General features: G+C 42.5%; 1 protein-coding gene across 3 annotated transcripts in view; it reads right to left on the bottom strand.

The window, feature by feature from the left end:
- tos (Exonuclease tos) overlaps positions 1–23,986 on the bottom strand; it is a 330,838-nt gene that overhangs the window by 175,099 nt on the left and 131,753 nt on the right. For all 3 annotated transcript variants that reach the window (XR_011044196.1, XM_068371244.1, XM_068371245.1), the window contains exon 6: positions 17,310–17,597. Coding sequence is in view for 2 of the 3 variants with exons in the window: in XM_068371244.1 (XP_068227345.1) it covers positions 17,310–17,597 (288 nt within the window). In the remaining variant the exon portion in view is untranslated. The remainder of the gene's footprint in view (positions 1–17,309; positions 17,598–23,986) is intronic.

Below are 23,986 nucleotides of genomic sequence, written 5' to 3'. Positions count from 1 at the left end.
AGGTATTTGGTAGCAAACAAGTATTATTTCTATATTTAGGTTACACATGGGAAGTGGATCTTACCTGCAGATGAGAGGTTTGCTGTGATGAGTACCACGGAGCTGATTCCCCAGAACGGGAGAAGGCGAAGGATAGAAAGAAGCCAGTCATTCTACTCCACCCTAGACTAACCCGGGTAACCTCAGCCCTCAACCCTCTGTTACTTGACCATCAAGGAGCTCGAGGTTTTTTAGACCACTTGTTGTGCAGTCACCACTGGACCAATGGAAAACGTACCAATGTTCCTGTGAGTTGTGTCTTGCAGGTAGTGGGCTGTGAAGGTCGTCTAACACTTCTACACCCCCACTTGCAGTACCTGTGCCACAGAGTAGTTCTTTTTTAACACTAAAGACATTGCAATGCCCTTGGCTTCATGAGCTCTGGGCCGTCGTTGTGGCGGAGGGTCAGGATTAAGTGCAAGGGCAATGACTTTACAAATCCATGAGATTATGTTCTTCGAGACCCTCCTCCTGACAATGCTGTCAACACATTCGGGTGAGCTGCCGCTGTTCTTTTAAGCAACCCCTCAGACTACTCACTGGGCAGAGTAGAAGTTGGTCTAGGTCTTTAGTTACACAACGAAGACTCGAGCCTGAAGGGTCTGAATTTAGGATCCTCTCCTCCAGATTTTTGAGTCTTGGCAACACTCAGGGACGAAGCTGAGAATTACCTCTCACCGATCCCTTGGATGGAAGATGTCGTCTGATAGACCATGCAGTTCCCTAACTCTTTTGGCTGAAGCCAAAGCAAGTAGGAACACCGTCTTCAGAATAAGGTGGCGATCAGCTGCCAGGCGTAATAGTTCCGTGGTCTGAAAATTCCACCCACGAAAATTTCACCCACCAAACTCCACCCACGAAAATTTCACCCATGTAAAATTCCACCCTCGAAAGTTCCACCCATATTTTCTATACTTTTTATTTTCTTTCATTATAACTGAAGGTTTAAATGTTAACAACTTTTTTTACTATATATATATATATATATATATATATATATATATATATATATATATATATATATGCACACACACACACATATATATATATATGTATATATATATATATATATATATATATATATATATATATATATATATATATATATATATATATATATGTATATATATATATATATATATATATATATATATATATATATATATATATATATATATACTGTGGGTGATTATTTTAAACAACTATCTTCGTTAAACAATCACCATCCTACAGACTAGTATTGAAACAGTTGTTTGTTTATTTTAAAGAACTATCTTCGTTAAACAATCACTATCCTACAGGCTATTCTTGAAACAGTTGTTTGTTTATATTATATTATAATAAGAAGTGTATTTCCTTTTTGGCATATTTACAGAAGCCTTTTCCTGTTGGTATATTTACTCAAACATTTTTACTTTGTTATATTTAGAATGGCCTTAAGGTGTATCTTAAGTGAAAAGAAAAAGATGAAGATCTACCAACAGAATTTATTACTTATTTTGAGCAGACCTATATTGGTGTCCAACGTGGAAGAGGTGAACGGAGACGGAGAGTTGAACCTCTTTTCCCTATCGAAATGTGGAATGTACATGAGCGTACTCTAAATAACGTACCGAGGACAAACAATCATGTGGAAGGTTTTAATAGTGCTCTAAGAACGTCGTTAACAAGTATCCATCCAAATTTATGGACACTTTGCTCATCACTCCAAAAAGAGGAAGCTCTAACCCAAACTAAAATTATTCATTTAAGACGAGGAGAAGAGGCTCAGAAAAGAAAGAAATATAAGTCTATAAATGAGAGACTTATGAATCTTGTAGAAAATTATGAGCCATCATGCATATTAGAATTTCTAAAAGGTATAGCACATAACTTGCATGGTTAAATAAATTTAATTTCTTTTGTTTGAATTTTAATTTTGCATAGGTTGCAATACGAAATGGATACAATCAATAAATATTATTTTATGTATTAAAAATTGTCTGTTTCCTTTACCATATGTATAACAGTAATTTCAACCTCACTTTCAATGGATACAATCAATAACTATTATTTTATGTTTTAAAAATTGTTTGTGTTTCCTTTCCCATATGAATAATAGTAATTTCAACCTCACTTTCAATGGATACAATCAATAACTATTATTTTATGTTTTAAAAATTGTTTGTGTTTCATTTCCCATATGAATAATAGTAATTTCAACCTCACTTTCAATGGATACAATCAATAAGTATTATTTAATGTTTTAAAAATTGTCTGTGTTTCCTTTCCCACACGTATTATAGTCATTTCAACCTCACTTTTATGATTAAACATACATGAAAGACAAGAAGTAAAAATTCTTTGTGGGTGGAATTTCCGTGGGTGGAACTTGATGTGGGTGAAATTTTCGTGGGTGGAATTTGGTGGGAGGAATGTTCGTGGGTGGAATTTTCGTGGGTGGAATTTACATAGCACCAATAGTTCGTAGGGAGTTGCCTTCAGAGACTGAAAGACTTGAACCCTAATCCAAGGAGGAGGTATAACCTCTGACTGGGGACAAGTCATCTCCTAACTTCGTATGAGGAGAAAAAGTTCCAACAAAGAGGAAATATCTATTCCTTTAAGTTTAAAGTGGAGACCTAAGGCTGAACAGTAGCCTTTAACTGTCAAAACCGTGAGAAACATTTCTTCCTGATAGAGTACAAGGATCTACGCTATTGTTGGAATAGAGGTATCTAGGGGAGTGATACCCCCTTCACAATAGCAGCCACAAAAAAACGACCACTTCATTGGAAGACCTACACTGAAGAGCGTCTAAAGTGTCTAGACATCTGTTCTGCAACTCGTTGTGAAAAGCCCCTCTGAGAGAGGAGGCGCTGTACAGTTTCCAGGCTTTAAATCAAAGCAAAGCTACATCTTTATGGAAAATGTTGGCACGTTGGGAGCTGCAGAAGGTGTGTGATGCCATAGTGGAGCTATTAGTCATTGATAAGTTCTTGCTTGTCCTGACTTGGTTGAGGACTTTCTTATTAGACAGAACGGGGGAAGAGTGGACACATCTACGTAGTCCCACCGTTGTTAGAATGCCCCTTGGCAGAGAGCCTGGGGGTCCAGGACTGGGGAACAGTAGAGTGGGAGCCTGAGGTTCAGGGCTGTTTGGAACAGGTCCGCAGTTGGGGAACCCCATAAAAGTTAGGACTTTGTTGGCTACTAGATGATTCAAAGACCACTCGGAGTTCACTATCTGAGTCGCTCAGCTCAGATTGCCTGCAAACACATTTCTGTTGCCTGGAATGAAGCGAGTAGATTGGGACACAGCTGTCTTCTGTCCATCTGAGTATTTCTACTGCTAGATGGTTCTCTAAGAGATTTATATGTTTGTACCTTTCTGATTTGGATCAAAGGATGGAGATGGTTTGGTGCGGCATATGGGGTCCCCAGCATCTTTTGATGCATCCAAAGAGTATCAGTTCTAGAGGCGGTGAAATGAGAAGATTGACCTCTTTGCAAAGGTTCTCGTCTGCCACCCACCATCTGAGGTCCGTCAGTTCTTTGGACCTTAGTTGAACCAGGATGTTGGAGAATAGCTTACTTGATTCTATTTGGACTTGAGTCACCAGTGGACCCATGAGAAAAGATTTTACCCTCCGATCATCAAATAATAGGAAGGGTACTGGACTGCCTGATCAACCAATTACCCCGTAGAGTTGTCAACAATGCCCCGGAATTGTGACTGTTGTTCCCCACCCCTAAGGGCTAGCAAGTTCCCTAAAGTGGAACAAGCGACCCTGACTCTCAAGTAAAATTCAATGCTACTCAGTTCATCACAAAGGGTCGAGAAATTGCGTAGCAAGAAAATATCTAAAGTTGATGTCAAGACCTGTTGTGATGGATGAAATCGTGTCTCTTGGAAAGTCCATGGGGCTGGAGGTAGGCGAGGAAGACTTGAACGACCTTGTCGAGGAGCATCAGGAAGAGCTCATGACACAGGAATTGATCGAGCTCCAGGCGATGCAACATTCGCAGGTGTTGCAGGAGCTCAGTAGCGAGGAGTAGGTGGAAGACGAGGGCCGCCTTTCTACGGCAGAAATCAAAGATATGTTAGCGAAGTGGCAGGAGTTTTCTAATTTTATGGAAAAGAGGCACCCGGACAACTTGGCGAGTGGTCATGTGTTAGCCTATTGTGACGACACTTGTGTGCATCATTTTCGCAACATTTTCAAGGGGAGTCAAAAGCAAATATACCAAGATAGGGTCCTTTTAAAAAGGCCGTCAAAAAGTGCAGGTGAGAGTGAGGCAAAAAGAGCCAAGCTGGAAGAAGAAAAGTAAAAAAATGAAAATGAAAACAAAATGTAGAATGAAGTTTAGTGTAATGTAAGATTAACATTTTATCTTTAAGTGTGTGTACAGTAAGCTAATTTCATATAAGTTAAATTTAATGTTGAATTTCATTCAAGTTGAATTTAAAGTTAAGGTTTTGTTACGTAGTGTTACAAAAGTGTTGTGTACCAAAAGTGTTGCCATCAAGTCTCTCTCCTCCCCGTCCTCTCTCCCGCCTCCTCCTCCGAACACACTGCCGTTAGCCTCTACCGTCTGTCTCGAAGGTAAGAACTCCATAATAATGTTACATTTCATAACCAGTTCATAGCTATTTATTTTGTTAGCGTAGGATGTTGATTACAACAATTAAAAATATGTTTTTCCTCTGTAATATACTGTTTTTAGGGCTTTTTTCAGAGGGTGGGAACGAATAATTTGTTTTTAATTACTGTATTTTATATGGGAAAAATTCATCTGAGATTCGAGCAAATTGAAATACGAGCTCGGACCCGGAATAGATTAAACTCGTATCTCAAGGTATTACTAAATTGTATCGGCGTCACAAAATCCAAGGTTAGAGGCATAAACCATAACGTGGTTTGGAGAAGTCTCAAGTTACTTTATAAGTGGTATGAATGTCGAAGTCCTGTCCTTCAAAAATGGCATTAGCTGGTCGGCCGCCTTAATTTCCTTTTGCTTTCACAGTTTTAATACTCCCCTCTCCATTCATTGCCTTTTAAACATTTCCACAAGATTCTGTCATTAAACTGTCATCTGCATCAGACAGCTCTGAGGGACCCTTTGTTTTGCACTACTGTGTAGTTTCCTCTATTATCATTATCATTAATACTAGCTATGCTAGAAAAGCAGTATGCTAAAAGCAAAAACCTTTAACATGAAAAATAGCCGAATGAGGAAAGTAAAAAGGGAATAAATAAACTACAAGAGAAGTAATGAAAAATCAAAATAAATGTTTTATGAACAGTAACAACACTAAAATAGATTTTTCATATATAAACTATTAAAACTTCAAAAAAAAAAAAAAAAAAAAAAGAGGAAGAGAAATAAGATAGAATAGTGTCCCTGAGTGTACTCTCAAGCAAGAGAAACTTTACCCCAAAACAGTGGAAGACCATGGTACAGAGACTACGCCACTACCCAAGACTAGAGAACAATGGTTTAATTTTGGAGTGTCCTCCTAGAAGAGCAGCTTACTAACTAGTGTGTCTCTTCTACCCTTATCAAGAGGAGAGTAGCTACTGAACAATTATATTGCAGAAGTTAACCCCTTGAACAAGGAAGAATTGTTTGGTAATCTCAGTTTTGCCAGGTGTATGCCACGGGGGCATAAAAACAATTAGAATAGCGCCAACGTATCCCTGTGTGTTGTAAGAGGCGACTAAAAGAGACGGGATGAGGGGGCTGGGAACCCCCTCTCCTGTATTATAATCCTGAGACATCAAAGAGGTGGAGATGGGGGGAGAGTGACTGCTACCGCACTCTAGTTTTGGGGTGTTTGAAAGTGCGTGGATGTAGTACGATAGAGAGTGAGATTGGAAGTATGTTTAGGAATAGAAGGATGGATATATTGGCTTTGTGTGAGACAAAGATAAAAGGGAAAGGTGAAGTGATGTTTGGTGAAATGTCTGGTAGAGTGTCTGGGATTGAAAGGGGAAGAGCAAGAGAAGGTGTGGCTTTATTGCTGAGTAAATGGATGACAGGTAAAGTAGTGGAATGTAGACTGGCCAGGGCACCAGCCAGCCATTGAAATACTAACACTAGAGAGTTATGGGGTCTTTTGACTGGCCAGACAGTACTACATTGGATCCTTCTCTCTGTTTACATTTCATTTTCCCTTTGCCTACACATTCACACACCGAATAGTAGTCTGGTCTATTCGTTACATATTCTCCTCCGTCCTCATACACCTGACAACACTGAGATTACCAAACAGTTCTTCTTACTGCACTGTAATTGTTCAGTGGCCACTTTCCTCTTTGTAAGGGTAGAAGAGACTCTTTAGCTATGGTAAGCAGCTCTTCTAGGAGAAGGACACTCCAAAATCAAACCATTGTTCTCTAATCTTGGGTAGTGCCATAGCCTCTGTATCATGCTCTTCCACTGTCTTGGGTTAGAGTTCTCTTGCTTGAGGGTACACTAAAGCACACTGTTCTATCTTATATCTTATTTCTCTTCATCTTGTTTTGTTAGTTTTTATAGTTTATAAAGTGATATTTATTTTAATATTGTTGCTCTTATTAAAATATTTTATTTTTCCTCGTTTCCTTTCCTCACTAAGCTATTTTCCCTGTTGGGACCCCTCGGCTTATAGCATTCTGCTTTTCAAACTAGGGTTGTAGCTTACCAAGTAATAATAATAATAATAATAATAATAATAATAATAATGGAAGGAGATATCATCTAGGTTAATGTGGGTAAGGGTTAGGTTGGGTAGGGAATGTTGGGCTTTTGTCAGTGCGTATGGGCCAGGATGTGAGAAAAGTGAAGAAGAGCGAAATGAGTTCTGGAATGAATTAACTAGGTGTGTAGAAGGACTGGGTAGAAGGAATTATGTAGTTGTCATGGGTGACTTGAATGCTAGAGTGGGCGCTGGAGAGGTAGAAGGTGTCATTGGGAAGTATGGCGTACCAGGTGAAAATGAGTGGTGAGAGACTGGTAGATATGTGTGTTGAGCAAGAGATGGTGATAAGTTCTAGCTTTTTCAAAAAGAAAGATAAAAAATGGAGTTTTTATGATAAAACAAAGTTTTATGAATACTTACCTGGCAGTTATATATACATAGCTAATAATCTCTAATAATCTCTATTTCGGCAGAATTTTTCTAAACGTGGCAACCACCTTGTGGTGATTGGGTGGTAACACCCGTTAAAGGGTGGTAGGAGGAATCATTCCCGTTTTCTGTTCTTCAGTTCATCTATACCCGACCTGTCTCCTGAGGGGAGGTGGGTGGGCCTTCGAATGTATATATAACTGCCAGGTAAGTATTCATAAAACTTTGTTTTATCGTAAAAACTCCATTTTTATGAATAGAACTTACCTGGCAGTTATATATACATAGCTGATTAACACACTTGGAGGAGGGTGATAGACAGTAAACATCGTTGGGGGAAACAACCAAAAAAGTTGTAGGATAAAAAAACACCTTGATTCCTTACCTACTAAGGTAGCTGACTTCAAAGGTTCCTGCCTCTTGAGTCGCTTTCCCTTAGGAGTGTCAGCCAGGATGTGACCTGCAGTGCTGAAAACACTCAATCGAGTCTGTCAACGGGGTGAGACCAACAATCTGACTAGACTTCAGGACTACCTGTTGCCCAAAATAAAAACTGCAACCTTACCAAAACCAACCACCTAACTTTTGCAAAGTAGATAAAAATTATCTAACTAGACTGAGGTGACTGTACACAAGTCGAAGTCCTCAGACAACCAATAAAAACACCAACCTACGCACAAGTATACAAAACTAAGGTTGAGGGGAGGTAGTAACTCCTTTGCCTAATACAGAAGCCGTAGCTACATATGGGCCCAAGGTATAGCATTTCTCATAATCCACTCTCACCTCTCTGAGGTAATGAGAGGCGAACACAGAGTTGCTCCTCCAGAATGTCGCATCCATAATTTGTCTGACCGACATGTTCTTGCGGTAAGCAAGCGAGGTCGCAATGGCTCTCACTTTGTGAGCCTGCACTTTTAAAAGTCCGAAGTGTTCCTCCTCACACAAGAGATGCGCTTCTCTTATAACTTCCCTCAGGAAAAAAGACAAAGCGTTCTTGGAAAGGGGCTTCTGAGGATCTTTCACAGAACACCACAGGGAGCTAGAAGAGCCTCTCACATTTTTTGTGCAAGACAAGTAGGCCTTGAGGGCTCGTACTGGACAGAGGAGCCTCTCTTGCTCTTGACCCACTAGGTTAGTCAAGTTAGGAACCTTAAAGGTCCTTGGCCAGGGCTTAGAAGGGTTCTCGTTCTTAGCGAGGAAGTCTAATCTTAAGGCACAAACTGCCCCATTCAGATTGAAGCCTACCTGCTTTTCAATTGCATGGACTTCACTGACTCTTTTAGCAGTTGCTAAGGCCAAAAGGAAGAGGGTTTTCTTCGTAACCTCCCTAAGGGTAGCCTGTGAGAAGGGCTCATATCTCTTGGTGCACAGAAATTTAAGAACCACATCAAGGTTCCAAGAAGGGGGCTTTAACTGGACCTGCTTGGTTGTCTCAAAAGACTTCAAGAGGTCATGTAAGTCCTTATCGCGAGACAAGTCCAAGCCTCTATGCCGACAGACTGAAGCGAGCATACTTTTGTACCCCTTGATAGTGGACACAGCCAGCTTAGCGTCCTGCCTGAGGTACAACAAGAAATCCGCAATCTGGCTCACAGAGGTAGTGGATGAGGAAATCTTGTGCTTCCTACATCAAGCCCTAAAAGTCTCCCACTTGGACTGGTAGACCCTCTGTGAAGAGACCCTCCTAGCTCTGGCGATAGCTTTCGCAGCTTGCGCTGAAAATCCTCTCGATCTGACGAGCTTCTCGATAGTCTGAAGGCAGTCAGATTGAGAGCGAGGGGGTTTTGATGATACCTCTCGAAGTGGGGTTGTCTGAGCAGCTTTGGACTTGCAGGGAGGCTTCTTGGAAAGTCCATCAACAAGTCCACCACCTCCGTGAATCATTACCTCATCGGCCAGAAAGGAGCTATCAGGATCATTCGTCCCGAATCGAGGAGAGCGAATTTCCTGACTACCAGATTGATGATCTTGAACGGGGGAAAGGCATACGTGTCCATCCCCATCCAATCCATCAAAAAGGCGTCTACTGCTATTGCCTCCTTGTCCGGAACCAGGGAGCAATAGTTGGGATCCTCTTGGATAAGTTGGAGGCAAAAAGATCGATGAGGGGTCTCCCCACAGCCTCCAGAGACTCTGACAGACCTGTTGGTTGAGGGTCCATTCTGTGGGAAGGACCTGCCCTTTCCTGCTGAGCATGTCCGCCCTCACATTTCTCTGTCCCTGAACAAACCTCGTCAGCAGACCTATCTTGTTCTCCTTCGCCCAAAGAAGAAGCTCCCTTGCTGTCTCGAACAGAGACAGAGAGTGAGTCCCCCCTTGCTTCCTGATGTAAGCAAGAGCTGTGGTGTTGTCTGAGTTGACCTCCACAATCTTCCCAGACACCAAGTCTTTGAAGGCCTATAGCCCCAGAAAAATGGCCATCAGCTCTTTGTTGTAGATGTGCTATTCCAGCTGAATTCCTTCCCAATAGCCTGAGACCTCCTTGCTTCCTAGTGTTACCCCCCAACCTGACTCTGATGCGTCTGAAAACAACACTAGGTCTGGGTTCTTCTTGTGTAAGGAGATCCCTTCCCCTAACAAGGCTGGATCCAGCCACCACTTCAGAAGATTCTTGACTTCTGTTGGAATGGGGAAGGAAAAGGAGTCTTCCTGCGTCTTTCTGTTCCACGTTTTCGAAAGAAAGTGCTGAAGAGGCCTTAGATGGAGTCTCCCCAGAGACAAAGTGTTCGAGGGAGGATAGAGTCCCCAGCAAACTCATCCACTCCTTCGCTGAGCACCTCTTCTTGTCCAGGAAAGTTCTGACTTTTACGAGACACTTGGTCTGTCTTTCCTGTGGGGGAGAAGCCCGAAAAAGAACTGAATTCAGAACTATCCCCAAATAGAGAATAGTCTGATTCGGCTTGATCTGAGACTTCTCCCTGTTGATGACCAGGCCTAGATCTTGAGCCATCATAAAAGTCTTCCGTAAATCCTCCAGATATTTCTCCCTTGATCGTGAACGAATCGGCCAATCGTCCAGATAGAAGGATATCCTTATCCCCTCCTGATGCAGCCAGCCTGACACATTCACCATTATCCTGGTGAAGACTTGAGGAGCCGTGCTGAGACCGAAGCAAAGAGCTCTGAATTGGAAGCACTTGCCCTGCATTACAAATCTCAGGTACTTCCTTGAAGTCGGATGGATGGGGACATGGAAATACGCGTCCTGCAAGTCGAGGGACACCATCCAGTCCCCTGGACGTACTGATGTCAGCACCGACTGAGTCGTCTCCATGGAGAACTTTGTCTTCTCCACAAAGACGTTGAGAGAGCTGACATCCAGGACGGGTCTCCATCCGCCCGAGTTCTTGGGGACTAGAAACAGGCGATTGTAAAAGCCTGGGGAGGATAGATCCCGAACCGGTTCTAACGCTCCCTTGTCTAGCATTTGGTCGACTAGGTCTATTAGGGCCTTCTGTTTCCCCGGATCTGTGTACCAGGCTACTAAGGCCAGCGGAGCATCTGCGAGAGGAGGTTTCTTCAGAAAGGGGATCTTGTATCCTTCCTTGATGACTGAGAGGGACCAGGTGTCCGCCCCTCTCCTCTTCCTAGACTGCCAAAAACCTGACAGTCTTGCGCCTACGGTCTGGAAGAGACGAACTTCATTTTCTGGAGCGAGATCTGAACGAACCCCTGGTAGATCTTGGCCCTGATTCTTGCCTTCTTCCTCTAAAATCTGGTCTTGAAGAAGTAGTCCTGCCCCGAAAGGGCAGCTGGAATTTCTTTTCCTCCCGTTTCAAAGGAGTGGCTGCCAAGGGCTTACGAGCAGAACGAGATAAAAGGTCTTGGGTGGCTTTTTGGGCCAGTGAAAGCGTAATGTCTCTAACCAGGGACTCGGGAAAAAGATGTTGAGACAGGGGGGCGTAAAGAAGCTCAGACTTCTGCGCAATGGTAACAGACCTTGAAGTAAAAGAGCAAAGCAGGGCTCTCTTCTTTAGGATCCCAGCTGAGAACAGCGCAGCCAACTCATTCGCCCCATCTCTGAGGGCCTTGTCCATACAGGACATAATACTGGTAAGGTCCCTAGTTCCTTCCATCTGGTCAGTTTTCCTTGCCAGAGTCCCTAGCGACCAGTCTAGAAAACTAAAAACCTCAAAGGCTCTAAAAATACCTTTGACGAGATGATCCAGCTCCGACATCGACCACATGACCTTGGCTGAGTTGAGAGCATGCCTTCTAGCAGAGTCCACTAAGCCAGAGAAGTCACCCTTGGAGGAGGAAGGCACTCCCAGACCCAAAGGTTCCCCAGTTTCATACCACATACCCGCTTTTGAAGCAAGACGAGCTGGTGGAAACGAGAAGGAAGTCTTAACTGCTTGTCTCCGCTCCTTCATCCAGTCATCAATCTTTGCAAGAGCCTTCTTTGCAGAAATCAACAGTTTCATCTTGATGAAGGCCGACTGTTTCTTGGCCTTCTTTCTGTTAAATTGGGATTGTGGAGATTGAGGGGCAGCAGGTTGGAATTCCTCTCCAAAAAGTTCAAGAAGGGAGCGAGAGAGAACTTTGTAATCTCCAGCAGCGTCGGCAGGTTTATCATCGTCATCAGAAACCTCCACGAGGTCCTGATCCACATCTGCAACATCCTTCGAACGAGAAGAAGGTTCCTTAGAATCCGACAATGGCAAATCAAAGGAATCGTCCTGCAAAAGATAGGTTGCATCCTGGAGCCCAGCGCTAGAAGAATCCTTGGAACGAGAGGCAGTATCGTCCCGAAGAGGCAGGCTGGTATCGCCCTGGCGCCGAGAACGAGAGGCAGTATCGTTCTGGTGCCGAGAGCGAGAGGCGGTATCGTCCTGGCGTCGAGAACGAGAGGCGGTATCGTCATGGCGTCGTGAACGAGAGGCGGTATCGTCCAGGTGTCGAGAACTAGGGGCGGTATCGTCGTGGCGTCGTGAACGAGAGGCGGTATCGTCATGGCGTCGTGAACGAGAGGCGGTATCGTCCAGGTGTCGAGAACTAGGGGCGGTATCGTCGTGGCGTCGTGAACGAGAGGCGGTATCGTCCTGGCGTAGTGAACGAGAGGAGGTATCGTCGTGGCGAAGCGAACGAGAGGAGGTATCGTGCTGGTATCGTGAACGAGAAGCAGCATCGTTCGAGATAGTATCGTCCCGGTATCGAGAACGAGAAACCGTATCGTCCTGGTATCGAGAAGAAGTATCGCCTTGTGAAAGCACACATTCCTCATCCTGGCGCAGAGAGGGAGAAGTTTTCTTTAGAAAAGAACTCCGTTCTCTCTTGAAAGCAGACTTCTTAATAGTAACGAGTCGTCTTTACGTCTATCAGACTGGGCGTGAGGGCGGCTAAATGCTTGCACTATCGTAAAAAGTTGTTCCTGCATGACAGACATAAAGGATTTAGCAACATCAGCTGGGTCTTGCGGCCCCGAAGGGGAGGGTTGACTGATAACACTCGTAGAAGGGGGAGGAGCTTCGGCAGTAGGCTCAGGCTTCGCCCTTTTCACAGGCACGGAGTCGAAATCATCCTCCGACGGACAAGGTTCATAACTGCTAGAACCGGGAGAGAAAGAACGAGACACTTCGTCACGGTTCCATCTCCTCTTAGTAGGTCTTGACGCTTCAAACTTCAATTTACGTCTGGGCGAATTAGGAGAAGAAATTAACACATCCGACACGTCTTTTCCGTGACAGTCAAGAACAGCCTGGGAATCGGCAACAGGGCTGTTTGAGGCGACGGCTGACCGAGGGTACGTACCTCTCACCCCCTTTCGGTTGTCGATGTACCTTCTCCCTTGGTCCTGGGAGCTTGGTAGAGGTCTAGGCCTAGGGTAATGACAGGTTCGGTCAGTCGCCACCTCCACTGCACTAACACAAGCACTTTCACTATCCTTACCTTTAAAGGCCTCCAGTTGTTCTTTAATGGCCTTCAACTCGGCAGCCAGGCTAGCGTACCGAGGGTCATCCGCAGATACGGATCCTGTAGGAGGGGCAGGAGTTATTAACTCAAGGGAAGGATCAACTTCCAAAGAGGAATCAATTATAGGTTCAAAAGATAAATCTACACTAATTTCGTCTTCCTTACCACTAACAGACTTAGACTTAGACCTAGAAGCTCTCCTAACTCTATCGAGCTCTAGTTTACGCACATAGCGCTTCATAATCAACCAATCCTTTTCATCCAAAACTTTACATTCCCCGCACCTATTATTAAGGGCACAAACAAAACCCCTACAATTCAAACACACGGTGTGAGGGTCTACCGCCATTTTCGGTAGTCTCACCTTACATTCCTCATTCGCACAGACACGGTAATGACTTTTTTCACTCATAATGAAAACAGCAAAAAAGCAAAGAAATAACAAAAACACGATTGCCAAAACCCCAAATCAGAGTACTTCACGAAATAGCAGACTGGTACACCGATACAGGGAAAGCAAAGAAAAACTCTTAAAGACGGACCAACGTGTTGTCGATCCGGCCGGCAGAGATGAACTGAAGAACAGAAAACGGGAATGATTCCTCCTACCACCCTTTAACGGGTGTTACCACCCAACCACCACAAGGCGGTTGCCACGTTTAGAAAAATTCTGCCGAAATATATATTATTAGAGATAATTAGCTATGTATATATAACTGCCAGGTAAGTTCTATTCATAAAACAAGTATACATGGGTAAGAGTGGCAAATGGAAGAGTGGTAGAAAGGGCATTGATGGATTATGTCTTGATAACTAAAAGAATGTTTGGAAGATTGAAAGACGTGCACGTGTTTAGGGGTATGGCTAATAGTATGTCTGATCATTTTTGGTGGAAGGAAAATTAGTTGTAGCAAAAGAGTGGGGGAATAGAGTAGGTGGATGTAAAAGGGAGCTAGTGAGGGTTGAAGAGCTAATAAAACTGGGGGTAAAAAGTAAATATCAAGAAAGGTTGATAATGGCATATGACAAAGTGAAAGTAAGAGAAACTGGTAATTTAGAGGAGGAGTGGAGGTTAGTAAAAGAAAATTTTTGCTGGGATTGCAAGTGATGTGTGTGGCAAGAAGTTTGTTGGAGGCAGCATGAGGAAGGGCAGTGAATGGTGGAATAAAGGAGTGAAGGTAAAAGTGGAAGAGAAAAAGAGGGCTTTTGAAAAATGGCTGCAGAATAATAGCATAGAGAAGTATGAAAGATATAGAGAGAAAAATGTGGAAGTAAAGCACAAGGTAAGTGAGGCAAAGAGGGCAGCTGACCTGAGGTGGGGTCAGGTATTGGGTCATTCATATGAAGAGAATAGGAAGAAGTTTTGGAAAGAAGTGAAGAGAGTAAGGAAGGCTGGTTCAAGAATTGAAGACAGTGAAAGATGGAAATGGAAGGTTGTTGAAAGGAGAGGAGGCAAGGAAAAGGTGGGCGGAATATTTTGAAAGTTTACTAAATGTTGAGGATAATAGGGAGGCAGATATAATTGCTGATGCAGGTGTTGAGGTGCTGGTGATGGGAGATGAGAATGAGAGAGAGATTACAAGAGAGGAAGTGAGGAGAGCACAAGATGAAACGAGAGTAGGAAAAGCATCTGGTATGGATGGTGTGAGAGATGAGATGTTGAAAGAAGGGGGTGTGACTGTACTTGAATGGTTGGTGAGACTGTTTAATATGTGTTTAGTGTTGTCAATGGTACCAGTAGATTGGGTTTGTGCATGTATTGTACCACTATATAAGGGTAAGGGAGATGTACATGAGTGTTGTAATTCAAGGGGTATTAGTTTGTTGAGTGTAGTTGGAAAAGTGTATGGTAGAGTACTGATTAATAGGATTAAGGATAAAACAGAATGCAATCTTAGAAGTACAGGGTGGTTTTAGAAGAGGATGGGTTGTATGAATAAGATTTTTAGTTAGGCAGATATGCAAGAAATATTTAGCAAAAGGTAAGGAGGTGTATGTTGAGTTTATGGATCTGGAGAAAGCGTATGATAGAGTTGATAGGGAAGCAATGTGGAATGTGATGAGGTTATATGGAGTTGGTGGAAGGTTGTTGCAAGTAGTGAAAAGTTTCTAAAAAGGTAGTAAAGCATGTGTTAGGATAGGAAATGAAGTGAGCGATTTAGGCAGATATGCAAGAAATATTTAGCAAAAGGTAAGGAGGTGTATTTTGAGTTTATGGATCTGGAGAAAGCGTATGATAGAGTTGATAGGGAAGCAATGTGGAATGTGATGAGGTTATATGGAGTTGGTGGAAGGTTGTTGCAAGTAGTGAAAAGTTTCTACAAAGGTAGTAAAGCATGTGTTAGGATAGGAAATGAAGTGAGCGATTGGTTTCCGGTGAGAGTGGGGCTGAGACAGGGATGTGTGATGTCGCCGTGGTTGTTTAACCCTTTTACCCCCAAAGGACGTACTGGTACGTTTCACAAAAGCCATCCCTTTACCCCCATGGACGTACCGGTACGTCCTTGCAAAAAAATGCTATAAACATTTGTTTTTCATATTTTTTGATAATTTTTTGAGAAAATTCAAGCATTTTCCAAGAGAATGAGACCAACCTGACCTCTCTATGACAAAAATTAAGGCTGTTAGAGCAATTTAAAAAAAATATACTGCAAAATATGCTAGGAAAAAAATAACCCCTTGGGGGTTAAGGGTTGGAAATTTCCAAATACCCCGGGGGTAAAAGGGTTAACATGTATGTTGATGGAATGGTGAGAGAGGTGAATGCTCGAGTGCTTGGACGAAGATTGAAACTGGTAGACGAGAATGACCATGAATGGGAGGTAAATCAGTTGTTGTTTGCGGATGATACTGTACTGGTTGCAGACGAGGAAGAGAAGCTTGGCTGATTAGTGACAGAATTTGGAAGGGTGTGTGAGAGAAGGATGTTGAGAATTAACGCGGGTAAAAGTAAGGTTATGAGATATACAGGAAGGGAAAGTGGTGCGAGGTTGAATGTCATGTTGAATAGAGAGTTACTTGAGGAGGTGGATCAGTTCAAGTACTTGGGGTCTGTTGTTGCAGCAAATGGTGGAGTGGAAGCAGATGTATGTCAGAGAGTGAATGGAGGATGCAAAGTGTTGGGGGCAATTAAGGGAGTAGTAAAAAAATAGAGGGTTGGGCATGAATGTAAAAAGAGTTCTGTATGAGAAAGTATTTGCACCAACTGTGATGTATGGATCTGGAATGAAAGTGACGGAGAGACAGAAATTGAATGTGTTTGAGATGAAGTGTCTAAGGAGTATGGCTGATGTATCTCGAGTAGATAAGGTTAGAAACGAAGTAGTGAGGGTGAGAACAGGTGTAAGAAACGAGTTAGCAGCTAGAGTGGATATGAATGTGTTGAGGTGGTTTGGCCACGTTGAGAAAATGGAAAATGGCTGTCTGCTAAAGAAGGTGATAAATGCAAGAGTTGATGGGGAAGTACAAGAGGAAGGCCAAGGTTTGGGTGGATGGATGGAGTAAAGAAAGCTCTGGGTGATAGGAGGATAGATGTGAGAAGGGCAAGAGAGCGTGCTAGAAATAGGAATGAATGGTGAGCGATTGTGATGCAGTTCCAGTAGGCCCTGCTGCTTCCTCCGGTGCCTTGAATGACCGCGGAGGTAGCAGCAGTAGGGGATTCAGCATTATGAAGCTTCATCTGTGGTGGATAACAGGGGAGGGTGGGCTGTGGCACCCTAGCAGTACCAGCCGAACTCTGTTGAGTCCCTTGTCAGGCTTGGAGGAACGTAGAGAGGAGAGGTCCCTTTTTTTGTTTCATTTGTTTGATGTCGGCTACCCCCCAAAATTGGGGGAAGTGCCTTGGTATATGTATGTATGAAAACAGAAGAGAATGTGGAAAGAATGGGCCAGACTATTCGGTGTATGTGTGTAGGCAGAGGAAAATGAGCCACAACCAGTACAAGGGATCTAATGTAGTACTGTCTAGCCAATCAAAGGTCACAATAGTCATCTAGTGCTAGTATCTTAATGGGTGACTGGTGCCCTGGCCAACCTACTACCTATAGAATATAAAATTAATTTCAAAGGATTCAAAGATGATCGTTCATTACTTATTACAGATACCATTTACTTTTTTCCTAGTACAGTATAACCACACAATAGATATGTCACTCTTCTATAATATTCAAATCATATAACATCATCAATTTTACATAAGCATTCATGCTCTATGAAAATTTCAGTCACATTAAAGAGAATTTTACATGAAATATACACTAACCTTATAATATTCAGGGTTGAAGTTATCCACAGTTTCACCAGTCTGAACGTTAACATTTCCTAAGGCTATCTGCAATGCCCTATCGTGGCCAAAGAATTTCCCAGCATAAGGAAAATCGAGTGGTCCTTTTCCATCTGGGTAATCATTTAAAGGTTTCAATAATCGCTCAATGGGATCAAACACCAACTGATGCAAGAATGTATTACGTGCCTTAATGAAACCATCTCGGTACTCCTGTGTCACTTCTAGCTGGGGCATCTTCAAGTATGATGGGAGCTTACACAAAACCTGGAATACCAAAAAATTCTCATGCACTTTCTGTCAATACAGTGCTTGAGGCTGAAATGACATCTACAGCATACCATGTCTGTCTGGCAATAAACTGTAGCCTTATTATTGCATCTGAAAATTTACTCAATTTTTCTTATGGTAAACATGTCACTTATTAGAGTGTAAATTAAAAAAGGTTTTAAATACACATATATGGAGAAGTGGAAACATGTGAAAATGTAGATTAAACTTTAAATTGGAATCTAAAAAATGAAAAGTGATCGAATAACATCATCTGCTGAAAATTTACCTTACCATTTATCTATGATACTTCAAAGAAAGTCTAGGAATGCAAACAATAATATGATTCTTGACTAATGTATTAAATTGCAACATCAGAAAGATTTTTCTACATGCCTAAGAACTTGACTAAAACTGGAGCCTCTTCACTACCTAAAGATTAATTCCTATATAAAACTTTGTCTGACAGAAATATCAAAAACCTTTGATATTGGTGATTTTTTTGTATGAAAAAATAAAGCAGCCTTAGTCTTTCAAAAACATGGAGTAGGAGTCCGAGTGAAATTATTCACGTATAGATGTCTTCTCAAATTTCGATCTTGTTACTCTTATAGAAGAATGGCTTTTTATTCCATCATGTATTTAAGCTAACAAATGGCTTGCAATAAATTTTATGGCCTAATAATCAAGTAAAATTTCCCGTTTGGCTAGCAGTACGCTGGTTCCTCAGCCACATCTCCCGATTGTGCCAACAAAGAAAGAGATAAGTAATTCACTTATTTATATCTACACAAACCTTTATTGTTTCTTCTCACATAAAACTTTTGCTGAAATATTAAAGCAACATCATGCTAAAGGAAACTATGTGTGTGAAAACAAATGCTATAAGACTAAACCTGACTCCATAATTACAGTACTGCAAATAAATGGAAATACTATAGTACAATGTAAAAAAAACCAACAATTGTTATTTTCTGGCTTATGTCCAAAATAATATCTTAAACATTTGCCTTAAAGTGTTTTCAAAATTATTTTAATTGTACAACCATAAATTAATTCTATAACATTAACCAAACATGACAAATTTTGAAATAATTTTTATTTTTCCTAACAATACAAATCTTGAGTGCTTTACAATAGAGATTATTTCAGCAAAAGCTGAAACTAGCCAAGACATTTTAGCGAGGTACTACCCACCACTAATTAGTTGGGGGTAGACTAGCCATCCCGCTCACACACACACACCCCAGAGGAAAACCGTCACTTTTTTATTGCAGGCAGGACTTGTAAGGGGATTAGGTGATAGCATGACAAAGAATGTGTAAAGAGCTCAAGGATTGTATAGTTAGGAAAACTACAAATTATTTCCCAATTTATTTATCATTCGTTCAGACACTACATTCATATTTTAGGCTACGCAGGGGACATGGTTTCTACCTGTAGACGGAGGAGGCCAGTTTGTAGACTTCCACAGGTGCTGTGCCCTAAGAGGGGAAAATGAAGGAAGCAGCAGCCAGACACTCTTACCGTTCATTCCAGACTAATACCGGATAACGTCTGCCCTTGACCAACTGCTATTTGTCTTGCAAGAGAGGCGAGATATCTTAAACCGTATGTTGTGCCGCTACTCCAGGACCTAGGCTTTTAGGTTCCTGTGGGTTACATCTTGCAGGTAGTGAACTATAAAGGACGTCTGAAATCCAATCTTCTTTTTATACTTTTCTATTATCAATTTAAAGGTGTATTTTAACAACAGTTACTGATTGTTTTCATTTTGGTGTTGTTGTCAGCTAATTTCAAGGTCACGACAATATCAAGAATATGCTAACATATAATTTCTATGTTGGCAAACTGTTCAAAATCACACAGGACACATTCTCCAAAGTGAAGACTTGGATAGTTGTATGACTCAGATAGTTGGTTCTGAGTGGTCTCTGGACCCTTGGATAGCAAACAAAGTGATGATTTTGGGAGTTTGCCAACAACAGAACTGTTTGCAATGTCCCTGAACCGGAAGCTTCTGGTATATTGGTCACATGTACCAAACCCGCAAGCAACATTTCAGGACGGATTTAAACACTCGTGGAACCATCTGGACGTTCATGCGTTTCCCTGGTTCTGCCTAATGAGGAAACTCCTCAACAGGGTGCAATCATCAACCAACCTTTCCATGACCTTGATAGCTCTGCTTGTTAACAGGCAGAAAGGTTTCTTGACATTCTGCCCCTCCTCGAAAACCAGTAATGGCAACTCCATGCCTAGATTTACCATCAGGCTCTGGGATCCTTACGAATTCATGCCTGGAGGTTATCCAGCATTTCCTCACTAAGGGAGTATTTTTGCGATCAGTGGCGAAACAAATGTCTGGGTACCTCAGGAGGTCTTCGACCACAGTATACCAAGCAAAGTGGGCAATCTTTTGTCATTGGTGTTGTGGAAGTAGTGCTTCTCCACTCGGAACCACAATACTGCTAATTGCAGAGTTTTTACTATATCTCTGGGAAGAAAAATAATGCTTAGTCTCAGCAGTAAAACGCTAGCGCTCAGCTTATAGCCATGTCTTTAAACTGAAAAGGTTAGATATTTCCTTTTCAGTAGAGCTGTCTATGCTCATACATAGTTTGTCCTCATTCGGAAGTGAGACAATCACCATGGAATGTTGTGAAAGTTCTGCGTTCAATGAAAGGAGCACCATAAAAGCTGTAAATCGGGGTTCAGACAGTGATCTTACGTTGAAAATGTCTTCTTTCTTACCCTAGCCTCTGTCAAAATGGTAAGCGAGTTGCATGGTTTCTCCTACGACATCGCCCCTTCAAGGGGATGAGGATAAGTGACGTTCAGCTTCGTCCCTAGGTTTGTTGCTAACACTCAAAATCAGAAAATTTCCAATCCTAGGGTTATTTTCTTCCAGGTTTGGAGTCCTTGGGAAGTAACCAATGATTCTGAGCCAGTTGCTTTTGTGAGAGCCCTAAGGCACTATCTCAAATGAACTTGTGTAGCTCACCAACAGATAAAGTATCTGTTTGTTAGCTCAGACAAGGTCAAGAAGAGTGTGACAAGGAACACAATTTCCTCATGGATTAGACAGGTCATTGATTGTACCATCAATTCTTCACTTCCTCAACAATACGAGGGATATGATTACGTTCCTGGAATTCAAGAAGACCCTCTCAGTAATGCAGGTGCTTCAAACAGGGGTGTGGGGGAGACAAACAACCTTCATTGCCCACTATCTGCAAGACTTGACATACAGGTTCTTTCTTCTTCTTCTTCTTTGTCTACATCTTTTCCCACTTCTATGTGGGGTCGATGTTTTTGGTCACATGACATACAGGTTGTTAGATACATTTTTATAGGACCTGTGGTAGCTGCAAACCAGTCATTTTTCATTTTCCCCTCTCTTGGGGCATAAAATCTGAAGACCCTGTTGGATAGTACACCTATGATTGCAGGTAAACCCCATTTTAGCTTGTAGCATGAATGTATTTGCTATATATTCATATTGTGTCTCCAATCTCCTTAATAAGGGAAAGATGGGAAGTAAACTCTCAGTATGAATATTCATAAACATGACAAATTTAGTTATTTGAATTTTTCCTAGAAATACAAACTTGGAGCGTTTTACTATGGAGTATTTATTTCGGTGAAGCTGAAACCAGCCGATAGGCTTTTTGTCAGGGGGTAACTACCCACTGAAAGTTAGCTGTGGTGGAGTGGGATAGGCTAGCCCACCCTCCCACAAGCACTAGCGACTAACTGTCCCTTTTGTATTTGCGGCAGGACTTTCAATGAGTAGGTGCTGGTGAGTACAGTATGTGTAAATACCTCCAAGCTTGTATTGCTAAGAAAAATACAAACTATTTCCAAATTTGTCATTTGTTCCAGAGCAAAAATACAAACCTTCTGCTCTTTACTATGGAGACACGCCTTTAGGTGGGTGGAAGTTCGTGAACCAACTGGCTGGTAACTGTCCCAGGATGGCCTCTTGTACAGGTTGACCTTGAGGGATCCTCGCACCTTGTTATCCTCTTAGGATGACAGGCTAGGCAATCAGTACTTGAAATAAAGAAATTTCTTTGAGAAAAAGGATTAGTATGTATTCGGGCTGAGCCCTTTGCTAAATTACAATTTTCCCGACTCTTCCTGACAGGAGGACGGGGACATAACAAATACATCATATATATCAGTTACTCAAAGGGCGTGGTACTTACCCACAGAAAGACAAGGTCAGCTGTGCAGAGTCACTCAGCTACTGTACCCCAATAGAGGGGAATATGAAGTAAGAAGTGGCCAGTCACTCACACATTCCTCCTAGACTTACTGGCGAGTAATGTCTGTCCTCGACTCTCTGCTATTTGTCCCACAACGAAGCTGATGTATTTAGACAAGATTTGAGCAGTCACCACAGGACCTATTGAAAAAGTGTCTAGGCTCCTGTGGGTTATGTCTTGCAGGTAGTGGGCAGTGAACATAGTTTGGAGTTTCCACTTGCCTGCTTGTCGCACCTGCCTAACAGAAATTTTCTTACTCCCTAACATCGTGTGCACGGAGACGTCTATTGGACGGCGAGTGGTCTGAAGACAGTGCTCTTTCTATTACTTGCCTGATCCATGAGGAGATCAAGTTTTTTGCTATTCTCCTCCTGGTCTTCCCTGTGCTAACAAAGAGCATATTGATTTGGGGTCGAGCTATTCTCGTTCTCTTGAGACATAACCCCAGAGCCCTTACAGGGCATAGTAATAGTTGATCAGGATCGTCTGTTACAAATTGGAGACTCAATCCAAAAGGACCCGAATTCAGGATCCACTACAGATGGATTTTGTGTCTTTACAACAAACAGGAACAAAACAGAGTGTGACTTGCCCTTATCCCCTTGAATGGGCGACGTCGTACGAGAACATGTACCTCGCTGACTTTCTTCGCCAAGGCCAGGGATAGAAGAAAAGCCGTCTTTAAGGCCAACTCTTTATCTGAGGCTTGACGGAGAGGCTCATAAAGGCTCCTTTCAGTTAATGTAAGACCTTAACAACGTTCCAAGGTGGTGGTCTGACTTCCGACAGGGCAAGAATGCTCGAAGTTCCGTATGAGGCGTGACAATTCTGCCGAGAGGAAATGTTAACTCAATTCAGTTCAAAGGCAAGGCTCAGGGCTGAACAAAAGTCTTTCACTGCTAACACGAGTAGTTTTTCCTCCATAAGGTACAATAAAAACTCCACTTCTGCTGGAATACAGGCATTGAGTGGAGAGATATCCCGTCCACAACATCAACCACAAAAGTTGGACTACTTCGCCTAGTACACTGCAGATGACAACTCCTGGAGGTATCCTACCATGCACTTCCCAACTAGCTTCAAAAAGCCTCTCTTTGCAAGAAGTGCCTAGATAACCTCCATGCGTGAAGACGTAGCGATGTTACCGCTCGGTGGAATATCTTCATGTGTGGCTGTCCGGGTAACTCGGGAAATGGAGGGAGCTCTCTTGCTGCATCTGTAAGCAGATGCAAAAGGTCCAGAAAATATTCTGCATGTTGCCAAAGCAGAGCTATGAAGCTATGAGGGTCATTGCTAGATCTTGGGATGCCCTTACCTTGTTCAATAGCCTCCTTACTGGGCAAAAGAGGGGAACATATAAACGTCCATCCTGTCCCTTAGGCATTGAAATGTGTCTTGCCAGAACGCTTGTGGGTTCAATACTGGTGAGCAGTACACCGGGAGTTTCGACTGTTGATTCAAGGACTATTCATAGACTACTATCTGAGCCCTCATGCTCAGATTGTCCGCTAGCATGTTCTTGCCCGGGATGAAGCAAACTGTTAAAGCTACCAAATTTTTATTCATCCATTTGATGATTTCCACTGATAGTTGACATAGGTACTGTGAAAAAGTACCTCCTTGTTTGTTTATGTAGACCACTACAGTAGTGTTGTCATTTATTAGTGCTGTATTACGTGATGCCCTGAAAGGGGCCAATGTAAGTGCTTGAGGGCCGGATAGGCTGCCCTTATTTAGAGGAGGTTTATGTGGCACCACCTTTCGGATTCGGAATGAAGCCTGGTTGCGGTCATGTGTAACAGATGAGCCCCACCCTTCTTTTGATGCGTCTGTGAAGAGCAACAATTCCGGGGGAGGAGAGAGGTCTACTCCTCTGAAGAGGTTGGTGTCTAGCACCCACCAACTAAGGTCTCTCTTCTGCTCGTGTTACACCAGTAATAGGGTACTCAGTGGGTCTCTGTACTGAGACCAGAAGGTCTTCAGCTGAAACTGTAGAGACCAGGTCTTCAGCTGAAACTGTAGAGACCAGGAGGTCTTCAGCTGCCACTGTAGAGACCAAATGCTTAGACGGATGTGAGGCACTAACTTCTCAAAAGATGTCAGGTGACCCAGCAG

Source organism: Palaemon carinicauda, chromosome 3 (assembly GCF_036898095.1).
Source record: "Palaemon carinicauda isolate YSFRI2023 chromosome 3, ASM3689809v2, whole genome shotgun sequence".
In the NCBI taxonomy this organism is placed as follows: domain Eukaryota; kingdom Metazoa; phylum Arthropoda; class Malacostraca; order Decapoda; family Palaemonidae; genus Palaemon; species Palaemon carinicauda.
This window is presented reverse-complemented; position numbering and strand designations above follow the sequence as displayed.